The 20,906-nt window shown below is 48.7% G+C and overlaps 1 protein-coding gene across 1 annotated transcript in view; it reads right to left on the reverse strand.

Annotated features, from left to right (window-relative positions):
- The window catches only part of GTF2B (general transcription factor IIB), a 130,781-nt gene that overhangs the window by 26,616 nt on the left and 83,259 nt on the right, over positions 1-20,906 (reverse strand). The window contains exons 4-5 of the mRNA XM_078645982.1: positions 20,139-20,285; positions 19,887-20,016 (exon numbers count right to left, since the gene is read on the reverse strand). Coding sequence (XP_078502108.1) covers positions 19,887-20,016; positions 20,139-20,285 — 277 coding nt within the window. The remainder of the gene's footprint in view (positions 1-19,886; positions 20,017-20,138; positions 20,286-20,906) is intronic.

Here is a 20,906-nt window from a genome sequence, read left to right on the forward strand (position 1 = left end):
TCGGCGGCAACAATTTCAGTGCTGAACAGGACTTGTCCGTTTTGCCCATGGAAGCAGAAGGTTTTGTCTCCAAAGCGCATTTTTGTTTTGAAGCAGAAGGTTTCGGTTCTGAAGCAGACTGTTGTTTGGAAACGGAGGATTTCGGCTCCAACCTAGATTTGTCTTTCGGAGCGGAATGTTTCGGATCCGAAGACAGTCTCAGCTCGATCCAGTGCTGGAAGGCTTTACTACTTGTTTTGGTGCGGGCCGGAGGGCAGGCACAGGAAATGTCATCTCAATGCTGACCAAGGCCCGAAGGCAGAGGTGGTGCCTAAGCCTTACGTTTAGTGGAAACTATCTTAAGGGTTATAGGGGTTTTATACTCATGACCACCTGTCCCCTCTAGAATGTCTTGGGACTCTAATTCGATCTCTAAGTCTGAATCTAATTCTGCGACCAAGACGACCTCTACTTCCGCAGCGGTCTCTTCATGTTCGGATTCTTCCCTGAAGATATCTGGACTATATGGAGTGCTTTGGTGCTGCATGTCTCGTCGACAAGCCCGAAGATCTCAAAGAGTCTTTTTCGATTGGAACGATCGACACGCCTCGCAATCTTCTTCCTTGTGCTCCGGTGAGAGGCACAAGTTGCAGACTGGATGTAGATCGGTGCAAGGGAATTTGGTGTGGCACCGACGACAGAATTGAAACAGGTCTGTTCCATCAGCAGAAGAATGGACCAATGCGACTAGGCCCAAAGGCCGTACACAATGTTTTTGATCGAAGATGAGACTTTCCCGATACGCGGAGAGAGGGAAACACGTATGATGATAATACCGTCGAGGGTAGAGTGGATTGCACACCGAGGCGAACCCGAACAACGGTGTTGAACCAGAGAGCAGCAATGGACGTTCTAACCCGATGGTGGAAAAATACAATCTAACAATGGAGTCAATGCCCATGTGCACTATCACTGAAAGGAGGAGTCACCTTACCTTGTGACTAGGAAAGACTTCCAAGAAAAACAACTTGCAAATATCCGGAATCAACACTAGATGGCAGGAGTATGCAAAACATGTGTGTCTACAGCACAAATGCCTCGAACATGGAGTCTTCCACAAATTAAGTTCAATGTTTCAGGAGATGCAATGTATGCATCAAACTGCCTAGATTACAGTTCACGGATTGATGGGACACTGTACCAAAGAGGTAACAATGCATTACTACCATCTTGGCCACCTAGTTGAAGTAGCTTAAATAACCATCATTTTTGGGATTTGGGTCGTAGACATCAAGTCACTAAAATTACTTTGCCCAACTGTGAGTATCACAGCTTTCAGAACCAGTGCAACATAATGGAGGATTTGTCCTTTTAAGAATAGTTACTGCTAGAAGCAACACTGGAAAGAGCTAATAGAAACACCTGCACAGATGGTCCCAAAACCAACACCTGCAAAATCCAAACAACCATACAGGAGCACAGGCTAAAGTGCAGGAAGAGTCTGGTCCAATTTCAAAACCGACAAAGCTATTAAAATTTTCTAATGTAGGAACGAAGCAAGCCTGCCAACTCACACTATGCCTCTGAGTAACCCATGGTTTCACACTTCATCACATGGTGACCCAGTGAAGAGATGCTATCTTACGGTGAGCAGGAAACACCTTCATAGTACAGGTTTCCAGCTCTGGTGTGAATGCTTTGCACAGTGAAGTTCCCTTTAAAACATCTGCAGGACACAGGAGGTGGTTCCACAGGAGGTCATTCTCACTGTGGGAGTAGAAGTGGGAGGTGGGTGTTTTACAGGCAGGGCAGGGCATCCAAAGCCCCACTCGCCATGTCCTCACCCCTTTCTCTGTACGATCACATGGTAAAAATTATCTTAAGGTTGGCAGGTCTGAAGCAGCAGAATGTGAATCAAAATATGAATGGACTGGTTATCTCCCTCATGAAGAATAAACTTGCAAATTACTCATTAAGCTTACCCTTGTGGCAGTGTGTAAAAATATTGTCCATGAAAAGAAAATAGGAAGTAAATGGGCATCAACCCAGTCCTTTCCCTTTTGTAGATTTACCACAACTTCCCACAAACACATTTTCCAAACGTTTTGGAAAATGCTGAAAGAAGAGTTTGTGCACCAGACATTGTACTGTTCTGCTCAATTACTCATACAAAAGTGAAAACCACATTAGCAATGCTCAAATCAGAAAGTAAACTGGCAGAATCAATGCAAACTAAGATCAGAAAATACAGCAACCAAATATTGTCCCACATAAGGCAGGATCATTAAGTCACAAAAATTAAACTATCCCCTTCATGCTTATATATAAACAAGCATTGACAATGCAATAGGTCTCACCTTTTATTAAGTTAAAGCCAATTGCTTTGCTAATGGTATCGTATAGCAAAGCAAATGGCTTTACCTTAATGAAAGGCGAGACATGGCATTTTTAATGCTTTTTTTATAGCGGAAACCTCTAACGGAGTTATGAAAGCGCCGCAATGGCCAATCATGCTGGTACCCGATTCACTGTCACTCATGTCATGCCATCAGAGAGTATAGAGAGTAGTAGAGTGTGAGTAGTAGAGTGTGAGCAGTAGAGTGTGAGCAGTAGAGTGTGAGCAGTAGAGTGTGAGCAGTAGAGTGTGAGCAGTAGAGTGTGAGCAGTAGAGTGTGAGCAGTAGAGTGTGAGCAGTAGAGTGTGAGCAGTAGAGTGTGAGCAGTAGAGTGTGAGCAGTAGAGTGTGAGCAGTAGAGTGTGAGCAGTAGAGTGTGAGCAGTAGAGTATGAGCAGTAGAGTGTGAGCAGTAGAGTGTGAGCAGTAGAGTGTGAGCAGTAGAGTGTGAGCAGTAGAGTGTGAGCAGTAGAGTGTGAGCAGTAGAGTGTGAGCAGTAGAGTGTGAGCAGTAGAGAGTGAGTAGTAGATAGAAAGTGAGTATTAGAAGTGAGTATTAGAGAGTGAGTATTAGAGAGTGAGTAGTAGATAGAAAGTGAGTATTAGAGAGTGAGTATTAGAGAGTGAGTATTAGAGAGTGAGTATTAGAGAGTGAGTATTAGAGAGTGAGTATTAGAGAGTGAGTATTAGAGAGTGAGTATTAGAGAGTGAGTATTAGAGAGTGAGTATTAGAGAGTAGTAGAGAGAGTAGTAGAGAGTAGTAGAGAGTAGTAGAGAGTAGTAGAGAGTAGTAGAGAGTAGTAGAGAGTAGTAGAGAGTAGTAGAGAGAGTAGTAGAGAGTAGAAAGTAGTAGAGTAGTAGAAAGTAAGTACAGTGAATAGTAGTTAGAAGAGAGTAGTAAAGAGTGATTAAAGTGAGTAGTAGAGAGTAGTAGAGTGAGTAGGAGAGTGAGTAGAGAGTGAGTAGTAGAGAATGATTAGAGAGTGTAGTATAGAGTAGTAGAGATTGAGTGGAGAGTAGAGTAGAAGAGTGAGTAGTAGATTGTGATTACTAGAGAACGAGTAGAGTGAGTAGTAGAGGTGCAGAGTAGTAGAGAATGTGTAGAGTAGAATAGTAGAGTGAGTAGGAGAGAATGAGGAGAGTAGAGTAGTAGAGAGTAGTATAGTGTGATTACAGAGTGAGTAGAGTGGTTAGTAGGGAGTAGTAGATTGAGTAGAATAGTGGAGATTGAGTAGAGTAGTAGAGTGTCTCACACAGTCACACACACACACACACACACACAGTCTCTCTCACACACAGACAGACACAGACACAGTGTCTCACATACAGACACACACACACACACACACACACAGTAATGTCATGTCAATTTAAGAATCCGGAGTTATGATAGCGCCGCAATGGCCGGTCATGCTGGTACCCGATTCACTGTCACTCATGTCATGCCATCAGAGGAGAGTGAGTAGTAGAGAGAGTAAGTAGTAGAGAGTAATAGAGAGTGATTAGTAGAGAGTGATTGGTTTAGAGTGATTGGTAGAGAGTGATTGGTAGAGAGTGAGTGGTAGAGAGTGATTGGTAGAGAGTGAGTGGTAGAGAGTGAGTGGTAGAGAGTGAGTGGTAGAGAGTGAGTGGTAGAGAGTGAGTGGTAGAGAGTGAGTGGTAGAGAGTGAGTGGTAGAGAGTGAGTGGTAGAGAGTGAGTGGTAGAGAGTGAGTGGTAGAGAGTGAGTGGTAGAGAGTGAGTGGTAGAGAGTGAGTGGTAGAGAGTGAGTGGTAGAGAGTGAGTGGTAGAGAGTGAGTGGTAGAGAGTGAGTGGTAGAGAGTGAGTGGTAGAGAGTGAGTGGTAGAGAGTGAGTGGCAGAGAGTGAGTGGCAGAGAGTGAGTGGCAGAGAGTGAGTGGCAGAGAGTGAGTGGCAGAGAGTGAGTGGCAGAGAGTGAGTGGCAGAGAGTGAGTGGCAGAGAGTGAGTGGCAGAGAGTGAGTGGCAGAGAGTGAGTGGCAGAGAGTGAGTGGCAGAGAGTGAGTGGCAGAGAGTGAGTGGCAGAGAGTGAGTGGCAGAGAGTGAGTGGCAGAGAGTGAGTGGCAGAGAGTGGTAGAGAGTGAGTAGTAGAGTTAGTAGAGAGTGAGTAGTAGAGAGTGAGGAGAGTGGTAGAGAGTGAGTAGTGGAGAGTAAGTAGTAGAGTTAGTAGAGAGTGAGTAGTGAGTAGTAGAGTAGTAAAGAGTGATTAGAAAGTGAGTAGTAGAGGGAGTAGTAGAGGGAGTAGAGAGTGAGTAGTAAGAGTAGTAGAGAGTGAGTAGTAGAGAATGAGTAGAGTAGTAGATAGAGTAGTAGAATGTAGTAGAGTAGTAGAAAGTAAGTAGAGCGAGTAGTAGAGTTAGTAGAGAGTAGTAAAGAGTGATTTGAGTAGAGAGTGAGTAGAGAGGGAGTAGTAGAGTGAGCAGTAGAGAGAAGTAGAGAATGATTAGAGTGTAGTATAGAGTAGTAGAGAGTAGTAGAGATTGAGTAGAGAGTAGAGTAGAAGAGAGTGAATAGAGTAGTAGAGTGAGTAGTAGAGCGTGATTAGTAGAGAATGAGTAGAGATTGAGTAGTAGTGAGTAGTAGTGAGTAGTAGAGAGTGAGTAGTAGAGAGTGAGTAGTAGAGTGTAGAGTAATAGAGAGTGCATAATAGAGTGTGTAGTAGAGAATGTGTAGAGCATAGCTTTCCAAACTTTTCATGTTGGTGACACACTTTGTTTGGCAATCTTCTTTTAGGGACACGGTAACGTGAGCGCGCGCAGCGCTCGAGCCCAAACCACCTATGAGGGTAGCAGACATGACCAGACGTGAAAGACTTTGTCAACTCTTTAACGTCGCAGAAGGGACTCCAGCAGATACATCTCCCTATTTCCATACAGGGCAGACGGTTCTACGTAGAAAGAGGAAAAGGGAAGGAGAAATAAACATATTTCTAATGGTTACACCTCCCCTGGGACGTGTAGCATTTTGACATATTCCCAGGTCTATCATTAGAGGTAAATCTGGAAATGCGCCAAAATCCATGGGTGGATGTGCAGGAACACCCACGCATCCACCCATGGAATACCTCCCTAGGGTAGGGTAACGCAAAGCAGCGACCTGCGCGAGCTTGGGTTACTCCACAATTTCAAAGCCACGCAGGGCCATGTAAGTTGGCCTTGTGTTGTTTGGTAATGTCATTTTAGGTATTGCATCGCCCTTGTGCTACCTTGCGTGACGCAAGGGCGATGCAAAACCATCATAAATATGGGTTGAAGTTTTTTAACATGGGACTTTGCATTCTAAAGTTTCTACTTTCTCTAGTTCTATTAGCACTCTGAGGCTGCAAAGCTATCATCTGCAGCGCTTTTCAAAAGCCTTAGAGTAAATGCATTGCAGTGGAAAGGGCTTGAATATACCAGCGTGCAAAGTGCTCTTGGTAACTAAGCTAAACTAAGCTAAGTAACTAAGAAAATTGCCTCGAATTATAACACTTTCCCCAATAAGAATCATTCAGGCACCACTGACAATCTTGTTGTCCCATTTGATCCCCATCTGGTATTCTCTGATTTTGCAGAGATCACCCCTGATCGCTCCTTGACAGAACTTCTGAAATGCAGATCTGGTTCCCCAGACGACCCATGGCCGGCCAAGCAGTATAAAGCTTTGGCACCGCTCCTCAATCCCACACTCATTGGCATCTGGAACGATTCTTTAAAGACTGGCACTTATCCTGACGCTTGGAAACATGCCAAGTTGGTCCCTATTTTAAAAAAGGGCCAACGCAGACCCGGAGGAACCAGCAAATTACAGACCCATCTCCCTACTGCCTGCCCCGGCTAAAGTCCTTGAAAAGCAGCAGTTAGCATGCTTCCTTGAAACCCATGATCTTTTCCATGACTCTCAACATGGGTTCAGACCGGGCCACAGCACAGAGTCTGCCTTGATCGAGATGGCTGACTCTGTGCGATGGAGTCTGGACAGGGGATCGAGGGCGGTGTTGGTGCTGCTGGATTTGTCGGCAGCATTCGACACCGTCTCTCACCCAGTCCTGCTTGATCGGCTCCGGTCTAAAGGTATCCAGGGCAAGGCGCTGGACTGGTTGTCCTTGTTCCTTTCTAACCGGACACAGGCGGTTTTTACCCCCCCTATACCTCTGACAGTCGCCCGCTCAAGTGGGGAGTCCCTCAGGGTTCCTCACTGAGCCCCTTATTATTTAATGTTTATTTTTCCCTCTTGCTGAATTGATATCCCAGTCAGGAACAAAGGCCACCTCTTACGCTGACGATATTCTTTTATTTTCTTACGATACCCCCACTCACTCCACATTCGACCCACTAAAAAACTGCCTAAGAAATATCGCCCGTTGGATGGACGATAACTTCCTGCGCCTAAATGCCGGGAAAACAGAGGTCCTTTTCTTCCACCAACCCTCCCCGCTAAACTCTAACCTCTGGTGGCCCCTTGATCTTAGCCCTTCCCTCTCCCCAAAGGAATCCGTGAAAAACCTGGGGGTGAGATGGGACTCCCACCTTTCATTCCACAATCAAGTGCAGACTGTCAGCCGCTTGTTTTTCAAAAATCCGGATGATAAAGAAATTGATCAATTTCTTTCCAAGCAACATCAGGAAAACCATAGTGCAGGCATTGATAACCTCACACCTGGACTATGCTAATGGCCTGTATTTAGGGCTTGCCTCCGGATTGTGTCACCGACTGCAGACAGTCCAGAATGCGGCAGTTCGACTGGTCTGGGGCGTCTCTCTCCGAGACGACATTTCTCCCCACCGTCGTAGACTCCACTGGCTCCCCATCCAAAAAAGGGCCGAGTTCAAGGCCCTTACCCTGGCTCATCACGCTATTAAGGGGAAAGGCTCCACCTACCTCTCTTCTTGTCTCCATCCCTATAGCAATGCCAGACACCTCCGGTCCAACTCAAAAAATCGGATTGCTACCCCGAGGTTCAGAAAGGCGCGCTCAGGAGGAAAAACATTCCAGGTATGCGCTTCCTCTCAATGGAATAAACTTCCACTCTCCCTCCGGATGATCAGGAAGAGATGCCCTTCCGGAAAGCGCTGAAGACTTTCCTCTTTTGTTAAGAACCACTGATGTTTGAGACAGCACATCTGCAGAAGCGCCGGGACACCCCGTTGGGGTAGCTGTGCGCTATATAAAACACACTAAATAAATAAAATAAATAAAAAAAACAGATTTGCCTGGAAGATACCACACATGACATTGGCCAATTAGCAGCTAAATGCCCATGGGGGCTGGGGGGCGGAGCTAGCAGGCGACAGGAATGGCCGCGTAGTCCCCGAGCTCCGCAGGCACCTTTACATAATCCTGCACTATCCTGCACAGTTGTGCATTTATAGGCACTACCGACACCCCAGCTGCTCGCGGAACCTCCAGGGACCGATCCGATCCGGCAGGGAAGAGCACACAACAGCCCGAGCTGAGGCGGACAACTCGCTCTTCTGGGTGCTGGGAGGGCCTGCAGACCGCGACCTCCGGTGATCCCTCGATCGGACCTACGTGAGGGGGCGTGCGGCCGCCGGGCGGGACAATCTCCCTGGTGGGCCCTGGCGCGGCTCCAGGCTGCCGCGGATCTAGCGGTGGACGGCGGTTGCCGTGACAAATACCGGCTGCTCCCGCTCGAGGCTGCACCGCGCCCACGGACACAACGGCGGGTCGGCTCCGCCGGGTTTGAGGAGGCCCACAGCGCCATTTCTTGCAGCGCACATTGCGGTGAGCAGGGGAGGCTGCAACGCACTCCAGCGGATCAGGAGCAGAACGCCTGTGTGGACAGTGGGTGAGTCGGACCCCCGGGTCTGGTGAGGCCACCCTCCCTCTCCCTCCATTACTTTAACCCAGGACATCCAATTGCCACAAGACAGGGGTGATAGCGACCCCTGCAGCGGCCCGCTTCCCTATTCAGAACGCCTGACCCAACTGCGAATGACTTTTTTTTTGGGGGAGTAGGCCAGGGTTCCCCTCGCTCCTGCAGGAGGTCAGCACTATCGCGCAACGGAGCACCCCTCAACCGGGCCTGGGCAGACGACCTTCTCCACTACATCGAGAGAGTGAGGGGGAGAGTGGGGAGAGACCTTCCCCCTCATCCCTCTACGCTGGGAAGCGTGCATAGCGCCCTGAAGACAAGGTGCCCGACCGTGCTGTTACAGTCCCTTTGGCATTTGTGCGCAGCTCCCGGTGGCACGCAGCGAACCGCGTGGCACTACCGAACATGGGCAAAGGAGACAGGACGCAGAGTAAGCTCTCCTTCTCGCAGAGGCGGCTGCCGGTGCAAAGCCCAACGGCGCAGCGTGATGAGGAAGCGCAGACGGGGGAGATGCACCCCGAAGACTCCGATATAAAGACAATGCTCCGCTCCATGGAACAAAATATTCAGACGAACATAGCGGCGCTGGGATCCAAGATGGACGCCATGTCCTACAGAATGGATCGCATGGCGGAACGTCTTGACAAGCACACGGAGCGGCACGACATGGCTGACCGGCGGATCACGGAGGTGGAGGAGGCCCAAACGGAGCTGGACACAGCTCGACGGCGGGCGGAGACACTCATAAGAACGCTTCAGGACAAGACAGAGGACTTAGAAGCGAGGTCCCGTCGCTGCAACCTACGCATCACAGGCCTTCCAGAGACCACCCAGACGGGGAAGATGGAGCTGTTCGTAGAACGCTTGCTCACTACACTGCTGGGCGACGGAGTGTTCTCTGCAATGTTCGTCGTGGAGCGCGCACATCGCACGCTAGGCCCAAAACCTAACCCCGGTTTTCCTCCTCGACCGGTAATAGCAAAACTGCTAAACTATCGAGACAGAGACACGGCGCTCAGGTTGGCACGCACCAAGGGGAACCTGCAATACGAAGGGTCTGCGATTTCCATCTTTCCGGATTTCACGGCCAGAGTGCAGGAGGCACGGAAACATTTCGCCCCTCACAAGAAGCGACTTAGGGACATGGGCCTCGATTATGCAATGTTATATCCGGCCAAATTGCGAGTGAATAGACAAGGACATTCGCATATTTTCACGGACCCAGCAGAATTGCAGAAAGCCATGAAAACATGGGCTAGGGAGATGAATGACGGCCAAGCTGAACATCAGAAGGAGGTGGATGACAGCCAACTGGACGAACAGGAATGAAGCGGAGGCCCGGCGCATGGTGCAAGGAGATCTCAGGAAGAAGACCTCCATAATCTGGCGTCGTGAAGGAACTGGCACTGGAGAAGGAAACCATTGGGACAATATGACAGATAAGTGGCACCAGGGTGTGGGACTATGGTTGATCCGCCCCATAGCTTGAACTTTTCTGAACTCGTTAACTGGGTGTCTCTGATGCATATATGGGCTGATGGACTATGGTGGTCACCTGGGGGGTAGCGGGGGGAGAAGGGGTAACTGAGGTAAACGGTAGTGACATATCATTGTGGTTTGCATATTAATACTTTGTCACATGATCGATGGTGCAGGGCGGGGGGACAGGGGGCTGGGCGCCAGCATTGAGAGTGGAGCGCAGAAGACGAGTTGCTTGCTGCCTTTGCCCCCGAGCGTAATGCAAATGGGACTGTTGAATTTGTTTTTAGGGAGGGGCGGGAGGGATGGGGACCTGCAAGGCCATTTTGGGGTGGGTTTGCTGTGGGTGGCGGGTGGAATGTTGGGGACCGGGATTGGTTGCATATTGTTGTTATGTTTGCCTGCGATTGTGCTTCTTGTTGATTATTGGTTTGGTTCCGCTGTGAACACTGCTGCGAATTCCATGTCACACAGCCTGCTTGATAGCGTCCCTTCGGATCGCCCGAGAACCTTTCAAGATCACTGCAACACCTACACTAACCGACAGGGTTATGGCTGATCCCTCTATGTCGCAAATGGGCACTACACCAGATCACCTAAGGGCACTGACATGGAATGTTAGGGGCCTTAATGACTTCAGAAAACTGCGCAAGGTTCTCAGTTATTTGCGAAGACACCACATAGCCCTTGCTCTTATTCAGGAGACTCACTTACCCCTTACAAGTAAAATGCTGACACAGAGGTGTGGCAGGCTGTAGTGTGGCGGCGGGCTTTACGACTCACTCAAGGGGAACGCTCACATGGGTAAACCCACACTCCAAACTCACACTGACGCCACTCGAGGCAGACCCCGAAGGTCGCTATGTAATATGTAGGTGTCGGGGAAAGGGACACGATTTGTTAGTGGTGAATGTATATGGTCCGAACTATGACTCCCCTGAATTTTACACAGAGTTAGCCCGGAAAAGCAAGTCGTATGCCTACACGACCATGCTCTGGGGAGGGGATTTTAACCTAATTTTAGATCCAGACCTAGATAGGTCGGCGGGGCCCCCCCGGAGCCTTTCGGCCGTGGCTGCGGTGGTCCAGTCTGCACTGGTACAACTAGATCTACAGGATGTGTGGCGCAGTCGACATCACTCCAGAGGGGGGTACACCCACTACTCTGCATATCATGCACTACACACTAGAATAGATTACTGGCTGGCTTCCCAACAGCTTTGCAACAGTATTAGGGACTGTCTGATTCTGCCGCGCACGCTATCAGACCATTCTCCTCTCCTCCTGATTTTGGAGACGCCGGCGCACAAGATTCCCCCCTTTACGTGGCGCTTTCATCCGTACTCTCTGCTGGATGAGGTTTTCCGGGGAGAGATTGCTGAAGAAATAGATATTTTTTTTAGAACAACGTGGGCTCAGTTGACAGCTTTCAGACTCTTTGGGAGGCGTTTAAGGTCTATGTACGCGGGATAGCCATGGCCAAACACTCCAGTGTCCTGAAATCGATTAGGCGAAGACTCCAACTTCTCGAGAATCAGCTCTCAGAATTGGAAGCGAAACAGAGGGAGGAGCCCGAGGGAGACGCTCTGCCACAAATCAAACAACTGGTATCGGAGTTTAATGCAGAAGCAGACAGGGAAGTGAAGCATATGGGCAAATACGCCTCGGCCCGCACATATGGCGAAGGTGAGAGACCTGGCTCTCTTTTGGCCAAGATAGTTCGGAACGAAAGGCGTCAACTGAGAGTGGGCGAGCTGGCGTCGAGCTCGGGTGAAATCCTTACAGACGAAGAGCAGATCTTAGGGGAATTTTGGCAGTACAACTCCTCTCTGTACAAGTCTAGGTCGTCTGGTATGGAGGAGGCGATAGACGATTACCTGAGCTATATCCGAATGCCGCAACTGTCAAATGCACAGAGAGAATTTCTCATGATGCCCATTCAAAAAGAGGAAATAATGGAGGCCCTCGATGGCATGCGGTCAGGTAGTGCCCCAGGAGCTGATGGGCTAACAGTGAGTTTTTATAAGGCCTTTAAGGATCAATTGGTGCCCTACCTCTCCACTCTCTTTGATGATATTTGCATGGAAGGCAGCATGCCTGCCACTATGAGAGAGGCTCTCATTGTAACACTCCTGAAGCCAGGGAAGCCCTCCACTGAGTGCGGTTCATACAGACCTCTGTCTCTGATCAATGTCGATGCGAAGTTGTACGCCAAAGTACTGGCGACCCGTCTCGCGTTACTCGTCCCGGAACTGGTCGCCCCAGAACAGGCTGGGTTTATCCCCTCCAGGAACCTTACGTACAACATCGGCACGGTATTGGGGACGATGCAGCACGTTAAACCAGAGAACAAGGCATTGGCGGTCTTCCTCAATATGGAGAAGGCGTTCGACTCCGTTGAGTGGCCCTTCATGTCGAGAGTACTTAGAAAGCTGGGGCTGGGCGAACCCTTCCTACAAATGATCGGTGCCTTGTACTACAAACCAACGGCCAGACTTCGCATAGGAGATAGGGTCACGGAATCGTTTGAAATCTGCAGAGGCACCAGACAGGGCTGCCCCCTCTCGCCGTTGTTGTACGCCCTGGTGGCAGAACCACTAGCTTGTGCGTTGCGGGAATACCACAGTCATGAGGGCATTAGTTTCCCTACTTACAAGATTTGTATCTCCACGTACGCGGATGATACGCTCCTGTATATTCGAGACCCAGAGCTAAACCTCTCCTCCGTACTGAGGGAAGTAGTCCAATTCGGTGCGCTGTCTGGTCTGCAGGTGAATTGGAAGAAATCAGTGGCATTCCCACTGACCCGCGAATTTGTTATGGATTACCCACTACAATGGTCAGAAAACCCGGTCAGATACTTGGGCATACAGCTGCATCCGAATCCGGACATCTTAGTGAGGGAAAATTACGGAGTCGCCTATACCAAACTAACTGAGGACATAGACAGATGGTGTAAATTACCGCTGTCCCTGGCGGGCCGTATTGCATTAATGAAAATGGTGGTGCTCCCAAGGTTTCTGTTTCTCTTCAACAATATTCCGGTGATCCTCTCGAAAGCCTTTTTTAAAACATTGACACAAGCCCTCACGCGGCTTGCGTGGGGAGGTGGGCAACCACGGGTCCAGTGGCAAATTCTGACTCTCCCATATGAACAAGGTGGACTAGCTGCTCCTGATATGGAGAGGTATTACAGGGTGGCGCAAGCGACACATTTACACACATGGATATATGGGGAACGCACGATCCCACATGTGATTCTGGAGACTTTGTTCACGGACCCACTCCCTCCGCAGGCTACCATATTCGAGCCAGCCACGCGTCGGGTTGGGATGCTGGACTCAATAGCCACGACGAATCACGCATGGCACTCTTTGGCCAGGAACCGGGACAATGTGTTACTATACTCACCTCTAGTGCCAATTGAATGGGCCCTGTGGCTGGCGCCGCTACGTGAGAAAGGGGTCACACGCACCCTGGGACAACTAGGAATACGGACATTGGGAGACCTGTTCAGGGATGGAGTGGTGGTCACCTGGGAGCAGGTCGACACATCCCGGACCTCGGTATCGTTGCTGCACCGCTATCATTTCCACAGGGTCCGTGCGGCTCTTCGTGAACTGCTGGGACCGGACATGGCAGAACCACCCGAAATACCGGAACTAACTTATGTCATAAAAACGCCCTCTCCTAGACACTTGCTCTCGCGATTATACAAGGCAGGGCAGCACGGAGCAGAACAGCCTACCTTGAAAGCCCGACTGGCGTGGCAGCGGGACCTGGATACACAAATAGACGACTCGATGTGGAAATACTGCTGCCAAACTACCAAAAGAGTATCGCTCAATGCCAGACACAGGCTCATTCATTTTAAATTTCTGCAACGAGTTTATTACACCCCAGAACGTCTACACAGATACGGACTTCGTCAAACGCCGGAGTGCGAACGCTGCCATGCGCCAATGGCGGACTTAATGCATTTGGCGTGGGCCTGTCCGGGAATCAACAAATTCTGGGAGGATGTTTTTCAAGAACTAGGACTAGTGCTTGAATTGGAGCTTCCGGTTGACCCGGCACTGGCGTTGCTGGGATACACTAGGATACTTCCACCGGCGTCGCGCCGTCTGGCAGACATAGGGCTACTTATGGCACGACGTGCTGTGGCGCAATGCTGGATGCGCGGCCCACTCCCGACTAAGCGCCGATGGGCCAGGGACGTGCTGTATAGCTGCACCCAATCGCAGCACTACAGCGAACTCCTGCCCCCTGTCAGCAGACCAAAAAATTTCTGGGACCTGTACCTGACTTACAGGTCTAACAAGGATGCCGCGGAAGCAGCTCAGGAGGAGAGTGAGGAGCAGTGGGTTGGGGAGGAAGGTATTGAAGCTTTGACAGAGCACCCCGTAGTTCGGACGGGACAGTGGGCAACCGGGTGAGAGACAGGGGATGCTCGGGGGCAAGAGACATTACATAGGTGAGTCGGGCGCGGAGCGGGTTGAGAGTAGGAGGGCCAGGCAGGTGCTGGTAGGAGGATAGTGGAATGAACAGAAGCAGTGCAGCATTAGGTCTGGTGGTGCAGGGAACAGATCCTATAGTGTAGCAGTGGTGGTTGGCACATAGGCAGGCAGGGAGGGGGGCGGTGAGGCGGGGTTGTTACGAAAGCTAGGTTATACTTGAGGTTAGGTTGTGTACACACACACACACTTCATTGAATGCTCCCAGGCGGCACAGTAGCCATCACTTCCATGTCTCCCCAGGGAGGGAGGGGGGCCGCTGACAACTTTTGAGAGCAGATGGGGTGGGTTTCTCCGGGACATGTATTACCGGACCCTCGGATTGATGGAGAATTGCCTTTATGTATTGACATTCTTCGCAGTATTGACTTTGCATTATTTTTGCTGCCGGCCCCAGGGTTGTAGGCGAAGGGCTGTGTGTGTATACTGATGACGATTAAAAGTTTATAACAAAAAAAAAAAATGCCCATGGGGGCATTTTGCATTAAAAGCTGAAATGCGTCTATGTTATTTATGTAGCGCGTCTATTGTTATTTATACACCACTGGACTTTCAAGGCACCCCCAGCACAGTCAGGCATGCTGACCTGTGTGGAGCTATCGCCGCACACAGGGGGGTCTGCCTTTGATGGCCGTATGCCCCGCTTAACACACTGATTCTTGCCCCCCGCTGAGGCTCCGGTGTTCGGGGCCTTCCTGAACCACACGCTGCCCTAATGGCCCCAGTTATGACTGCCTCGGGCCAGCGGTGATCACTCCATGAACTTGCTCAGTTGTTTAGACAACAGAGAAGAGGGAAAAATAGATAATGGGAGAGTGTGAGTGGGTGAAGCAAAAAAGGAGAAAATTAGAGGCAGGCCAACAGTGTTTTAACAATTTCGGAAATTTCCCTTACCGAGCGCCTGGGATGGGGTGCAGAGGCAGTTCCTCATCACTGCGCCGCAAAATGAACAAGGCCGCACGCTTGCCTTGCACTTTTCCTTCCTCCTGCGGGTACTCAGCTGCACTGCGTCACTGTATACGTTCGGCCCAAGAGAGCATTCACGCGACATACCCACAAATGGAAGGCGACACTACTGTGTCGCGACGCACAGTTTGGAAAGCACTGGTGTAGAGAGTAGAATAGTAGAGTGAGTAGTAGAGTAGTAGAGCGTAGTAGAGCGTGATTAAAGAGTGAGTAGAGTGGTTAGTAGGGAGTAGTAGAGATTGAGTAGAATAGTAGAGATTGAGTAGAATAGTAGAGATTGAGTAGAATAGTAGAGATTGAGTAGAGTAGTAGAGATTGAGTAGAGTAGTAGAGATTGAGTAGAGTAGTAGAGATTGAGTAGAGTAGTAGAGATTGAGTAGAGTAGTAGAGATTGAGTAGAGTAGTAGAGATTGAGTAGAGTAGTAGAGATTGAGTAGAATAGTAGAGATTGAGTAGAATAGTAGAGATTGAGTAGAGTAGTAGAGTGTCTCACACACAGTCACAGTCTCACACACACACAGTCACAGTCTCACACACACACAGTCAGTCTCACAGTCACAGTGTCTCGCATATAGTCACAGTGTCCAACGCACACACGCACCCACAGACAGACAGAGAGAGAGTAATGTAATGTCAATTTAAGAATACGGAGAAGGGTGGCCGGGCCCCCGTTGAAGCCTATGCTATTTAATGTGTTTTACTAGTCTGGTTTCAAGGCTCCGATAAAAGGTTGCCCCTTCGTAAAGCAGCCTGTTTGCCTTCTCTCCGAAGTCTGCTCACAAGAGGGCTGATGCTAGCCACATGTCCGGCCGCCGCCTCCTCACTGGTTACCTCAGTGCGCATTGGCTTGATTTATGTGTGAGATGCGGCCAAATTTTATGTTGTATGAATGTTTCCCCATTCGTTTTACGCGCTCCCCATTAGTCAATGTCGCAGACCCTAAAGGTTATGTCTGGGTAGCCCCCCAGTGGAGAGGTGTTTGCATTTCTAACCAGGGAACCACCCCCCCCTAGCAACCGCCACCCTGGTGCTGCCTGGGGGCAGTGCCAGTTGTTGCTTTGGTGGTGGTGAGTGCTGTGTGTTGTTCTCCTGCTCTAGTTCAGGGGGGGGAGCCTGCTTGTGGTGGTGCCAGGGGGCGGTGCTAGTTGTTGCTTTGGAGGGTGTGGGTGGTGGGAGCTGTGTGGTGTTCCCCTGCTCTAGCTCAGGGGAGGAGCCTGCTTGTGGTGGTGACAGGAGCGGTGCTAGCCGTGGCTTTAGAAGGGGTGGGCGATGTGTGGTGTTCCCCTGCTCTTGCTCAGGGGAGGAGCTTGCTTGGGGTGGTGCCAGGGGGCGGTGCTATCCGTGGCTTTAGAAGGGGTGGGTGATGGGGCTGTGTGGTGTTCCCCTGCTCTAGCTCAGGGGAGGAGCCTGCATATGGTGGTGCCAGGGGGCGGTGCTAGTTGTTGCTTTGGTGGTGGTGGTGGTGGGTGCTGTTTGGTGTTCCCCTGGTCTAGCTCAGTGGAGGAGCCTGCTTGTGGTGGTGCTATTTATTGCTTTGGTGGTGGTGGGGCTGTGTGGTGTTCCCCCTGCTCTAGCTCAGGGGGAGGAGCCTGCTTGTGGTGGTGCCTGGGGACGGTGCTAGCCGTGGCTTTAAAAGGGGTGGGTGGTTTAGTCTGTGTGTTCCACGGCTCTAGCCCAAGAGGAGGGGGGGGGGGGGGGCTGCTTGTGGTGGTGCCTGGGGACGGAGTCATCAGCGGTAGCCTCTGTAAGCCTGCGGTGGCAGTGTCTGCATCGCAGCAGATCCCGTGCTGACTGAGCATTAAAGGGATGCAGTTGCAAGCACTAATACAAATGCAGGTTACATAAAGAACCCGAAGTAGAACCACAGAAGTCCGTTGAAAGAAACAGGACATGGGATACGAGGGTACAGATGACAGAACGAAGTACGGAAAAACACCAATTCATGATATTAAGTTCAAATACAGAACCTTGATAAGTAAAAGAGGTCTTCTAATATATAAGCACAATAATAAAAGCCCGAGGGCAACAGGAAATGACCCGTCCCATATTAAGGGTTGGAAAAAGCACTCTCTGCAGGTTTATGCCATGAACATGCACCCCGACTGATGGGGGAATGAGGAGTGCCCCAAATCAGGGGATAAAAGAAATTCAGATTAGACAGCCCGTCTCGCCCCCCTTGCAGAGTGCTTTTAAACGACAGGCACATTTAGTTTTCTGTTGCTTCCAAGGGATTAGATACTGCAGTGTCATTCTCATGTTTACATATAACTTTCGTCATTTGTGGGTCTGACCCAATAGCTATCCGTCTAAATGGTCTATACACGTATATCTTTTTTAACTAACAGGAGGTAATGCTGCCTACAAATAATTTAACAGCCATTTATAGTAGACAGTTCTATTTTTCGTATGTGGCTATTCGTACGGAATGACTCCGAATCGGATTGGGACCATATTTCGGACTGAAAAAACTTTTCTGGGACCTTCCGCTTTTTTTCCCTCTTATGTTACATTTTAACTGTCCTACTTCACCAGCAAAAGGACTTATTTATTTAACTCATAGCAGTAATTGGACACCTAATTGGAGTACGATTACTGGGTAAACCTTATCCAAGCCCCAAACAGTGTGAACGTAAAGTGCTTTTAAAAGGCGAACCACGGCGGAAAGGTGCTGCTAAAAGGCTGAGTATTTCCCTAACAAATGAAGAACAGTCTTCCACTCTGCCTTGCAACCAGGAATACAAAACACCGAGATATTTAGAACCTGCACACAAAATGAACACATCCCGGTACCGCAGTGCTGTTCTCCGTTAAAACACTCGGACAAACGCTCTTTGCAACAAAGGCAAAGCCAACCTAAGCTACTATGTACAGCGGGTGGTTAACTTCAAGACTGACGCCAAAAATAATCTGCGGCCAGCAGAACCAACTTGAAGCGAGCCTGTCAAAACACATAGATTCTCCACGTATGTTAGTGGTAGCGCAGTCAGTCACCTGCGAGAAGAAGCACTTCTCTACAGCAGACTTCTCCACAAGAAACAGTTTTTTTACTCGATGGGAGTGTAACTCTTCGTCAAAACTCGCATACCAATGAACTGGCTAAAAACAAAGCTCCCAGGGGCTTGGAAACAGAGGCTCGACCTAGAAAAGATCTCGCCAGTCAGCCATTGTTTATTTTTGCATTGCGCTTTTAAAGTGAAAGCACAATGCAAAAATAAACATGCGGCCTGCTTTCCTTCTGCCGTGAAAGGTTTCTTGTCTTTATGGGGCCATGTGTTTTGGCCCCATAAAGATAAGAAAACTTTCACGACGGAGGAAGGCAGACGAGCCCGTCCAAGAGGGCCGTCTGACAGAGAGAAAAGTCTACATAGGCAAAAGCTCTTTCCCAAAGGCTGGCCATCGGTTAGCATAAACGGTGGCGCCGGCCAATGGGAAAGAGGGGCGGGGCTTAAAGCCCGCTAGAGAAAGCTACGCAAAATCCTTAGATCTCGCCAGCTGCATGGCAGCCTACGCAGGCGAAGCCTAAAAAAGAAAAAAACTAATGTCCAGCAATCCTGCTGATTAAAGGAACAAGTGAAACTGAGAAAATTGGTGCCAGTCTGTGTAATACAGATAATGTTTTACAATTTATTAATTTGGAACCCATCTGCCTTCTCGTAATGATTTTAAAGTACTGAAATAAGCATATAGGTGTTTAGAACTAAACATGTAAAATAGTTTTTTTAAAACTGCTAGTAGGTCGATTTTAGTCAAACAAAGTTGTGAAAGGTTCTGAGGTTCACTACAAACAAGATTAATAAGGTAACTAACAAAAAAATCTTGGTAAATTACTTTACAAACATAAGGATTAACATTAAGAGAAGGAGAAGTGTGGCTCAATGGTTAGAGCGGCAGACCCTGATGCAGAGGTCTAGCCCGGGACCAGGGTTCAAATCCCCCCCTCGGCGGGTCTTGGGCTCAAAAATTCCACGGACCTGATAATTCTCGCCTCGGTGCCTATTCCAATCATGGAGTCCCACTCTGCAACTCTGGGCAATAGCTTGCTTAATCTCCACAACGGCCCCACAACGCTAAGGATGCCTGGCCTCCACCTTGGGGGTGCCCAGGAGTGGACACCTCACAGGGAAAGCCAGGAAGGGTTCCACGGCGGTATTTCGTACAAGCGCCTTGAGACCCTTGCGGGTGAGTAGTGCGCTATACAAGTATCAATTTATTATTAATGTTGTACCATATACACTGTCCCCTTATTGCCAGCCATATCAACACATGTACTGTCAGTTTACATGTAACCATACTTGGCAATAACAAATAGAAAAGTCTCATGCATGTGATTTTAGAGGCTAAATGAATAAACGAGGAGTGTCAAACTGATCATATTCCTGAAACTACAGCCAACACATAGCCCTTGCTTTATTTTCCAAAGTAGTATGTGAATCTGGTTATTAATGACTATACAAACGGAGGTATACTGGACTCAACACTGGCTGCACTAAAATGTACGGCTATTAAAGGAGGATTGCCTGTTGATGGGGGATCAAACCACAAGCAATACTACTGGGAGGTACCAGATCCATAATAAAAAGCAACACGCAGCCTTTGAACTAAAAACAGATTGGCAATGTGCCTAGCATGAAATGTGCATTTCAGACATTTGGATTCTGTACATCAATTTTGAAAAACCACTAAATCATAAAAGGTTTATGAATAATACCTGTAATTAAAGCTTACCCTTAAACGTTCTTGGAACACCCTCTTGCCTACAGGCAATATAAAGGCATGCCGATGCAATTGCATCGTTGCTTCTTCCCTTTAGACTTTTCTGCTCATATACTTGCTTGAATAAGTTATTGGTCCGATCCTTTCCAAGAAAAAAAATACAAATTCATCAAAGTCATTTTTGTAATACTATAAAGACGTTATGAAGATTTATTAAACGGAATCACTGCGAAAATAATTTATTAGAAATATGCGAACACTTACAATTATATTACGGGGGAGGTTAATTCGGTCGGCCATAGTGGTAATTTCCTTGAAAGCATTCATTATTGCACGATCGGAACTACTCATTGTTCTGCGGTTTTGGTACTTTGAATTTCCAAATTCATCATAACTTGCCGAACCAGTACCCTGGATTGAAAAAGTAAATAAAAATGTATATTTGGAAATTAAGTTAACATTATTACGCAAATACCAACACATTTAACAGTATAAAAGGAAGCATATGGCCAGTTTTTTTATTATTTACAGTGGATATTGAAGTGGAAATCCCATGTCTTAAAATTAAGAAAGCATACCTGTAAACCAACAATCTTACTTACTAAAAAAAAATCTTAGGAGGGCAGTCTCTGCGGAGCACTGGGCAGACATGCCCATCAGTGTACAATGCAAGAAAAAACAGTTGTGAAGCCCCTGATGTTAGTTCTCAGCCATCCGGTGTTCAGGTATGGAAACAATCTTATATAGACAGAGATGCTGATTTCCCAGGCAAAATTCAGGAAATCAAAGTGCCTTCAAGACTGTACGTTGCCATCCCTCCGGTCAACAGTAGTTTCGACATGGTATTGCAGCAGGTAGGCCATGGGTATCACGTCACAAGAGGCCCTTCCTTCATCTCCACTATGGGTTGCAATGGCGAGGCCGGTTTCTGTGCACCTCCAAGTACTAGATTCTTAGGTTCAGAACTCTCCCAATTGCTGGAGCGCACCAGCAGAGAAGGCGACTTTCCTCCCCGACGCTAGAATGACTAAC

This window comes from Lissotriton helveticus, chromosome 1_1 (genome assembly GCF_964261635.1).
Source record: "Lissotriton helveticus chromosome 1_1, aLisHel1.1, whole genome shotgun sequence".
Classification (NCBI taxonomy): Eukaryota; Metazoa; Chordata; class Amphibia; order Caudata; family Salamandridae; genus Lissotriton; species Lissotriton helveticus.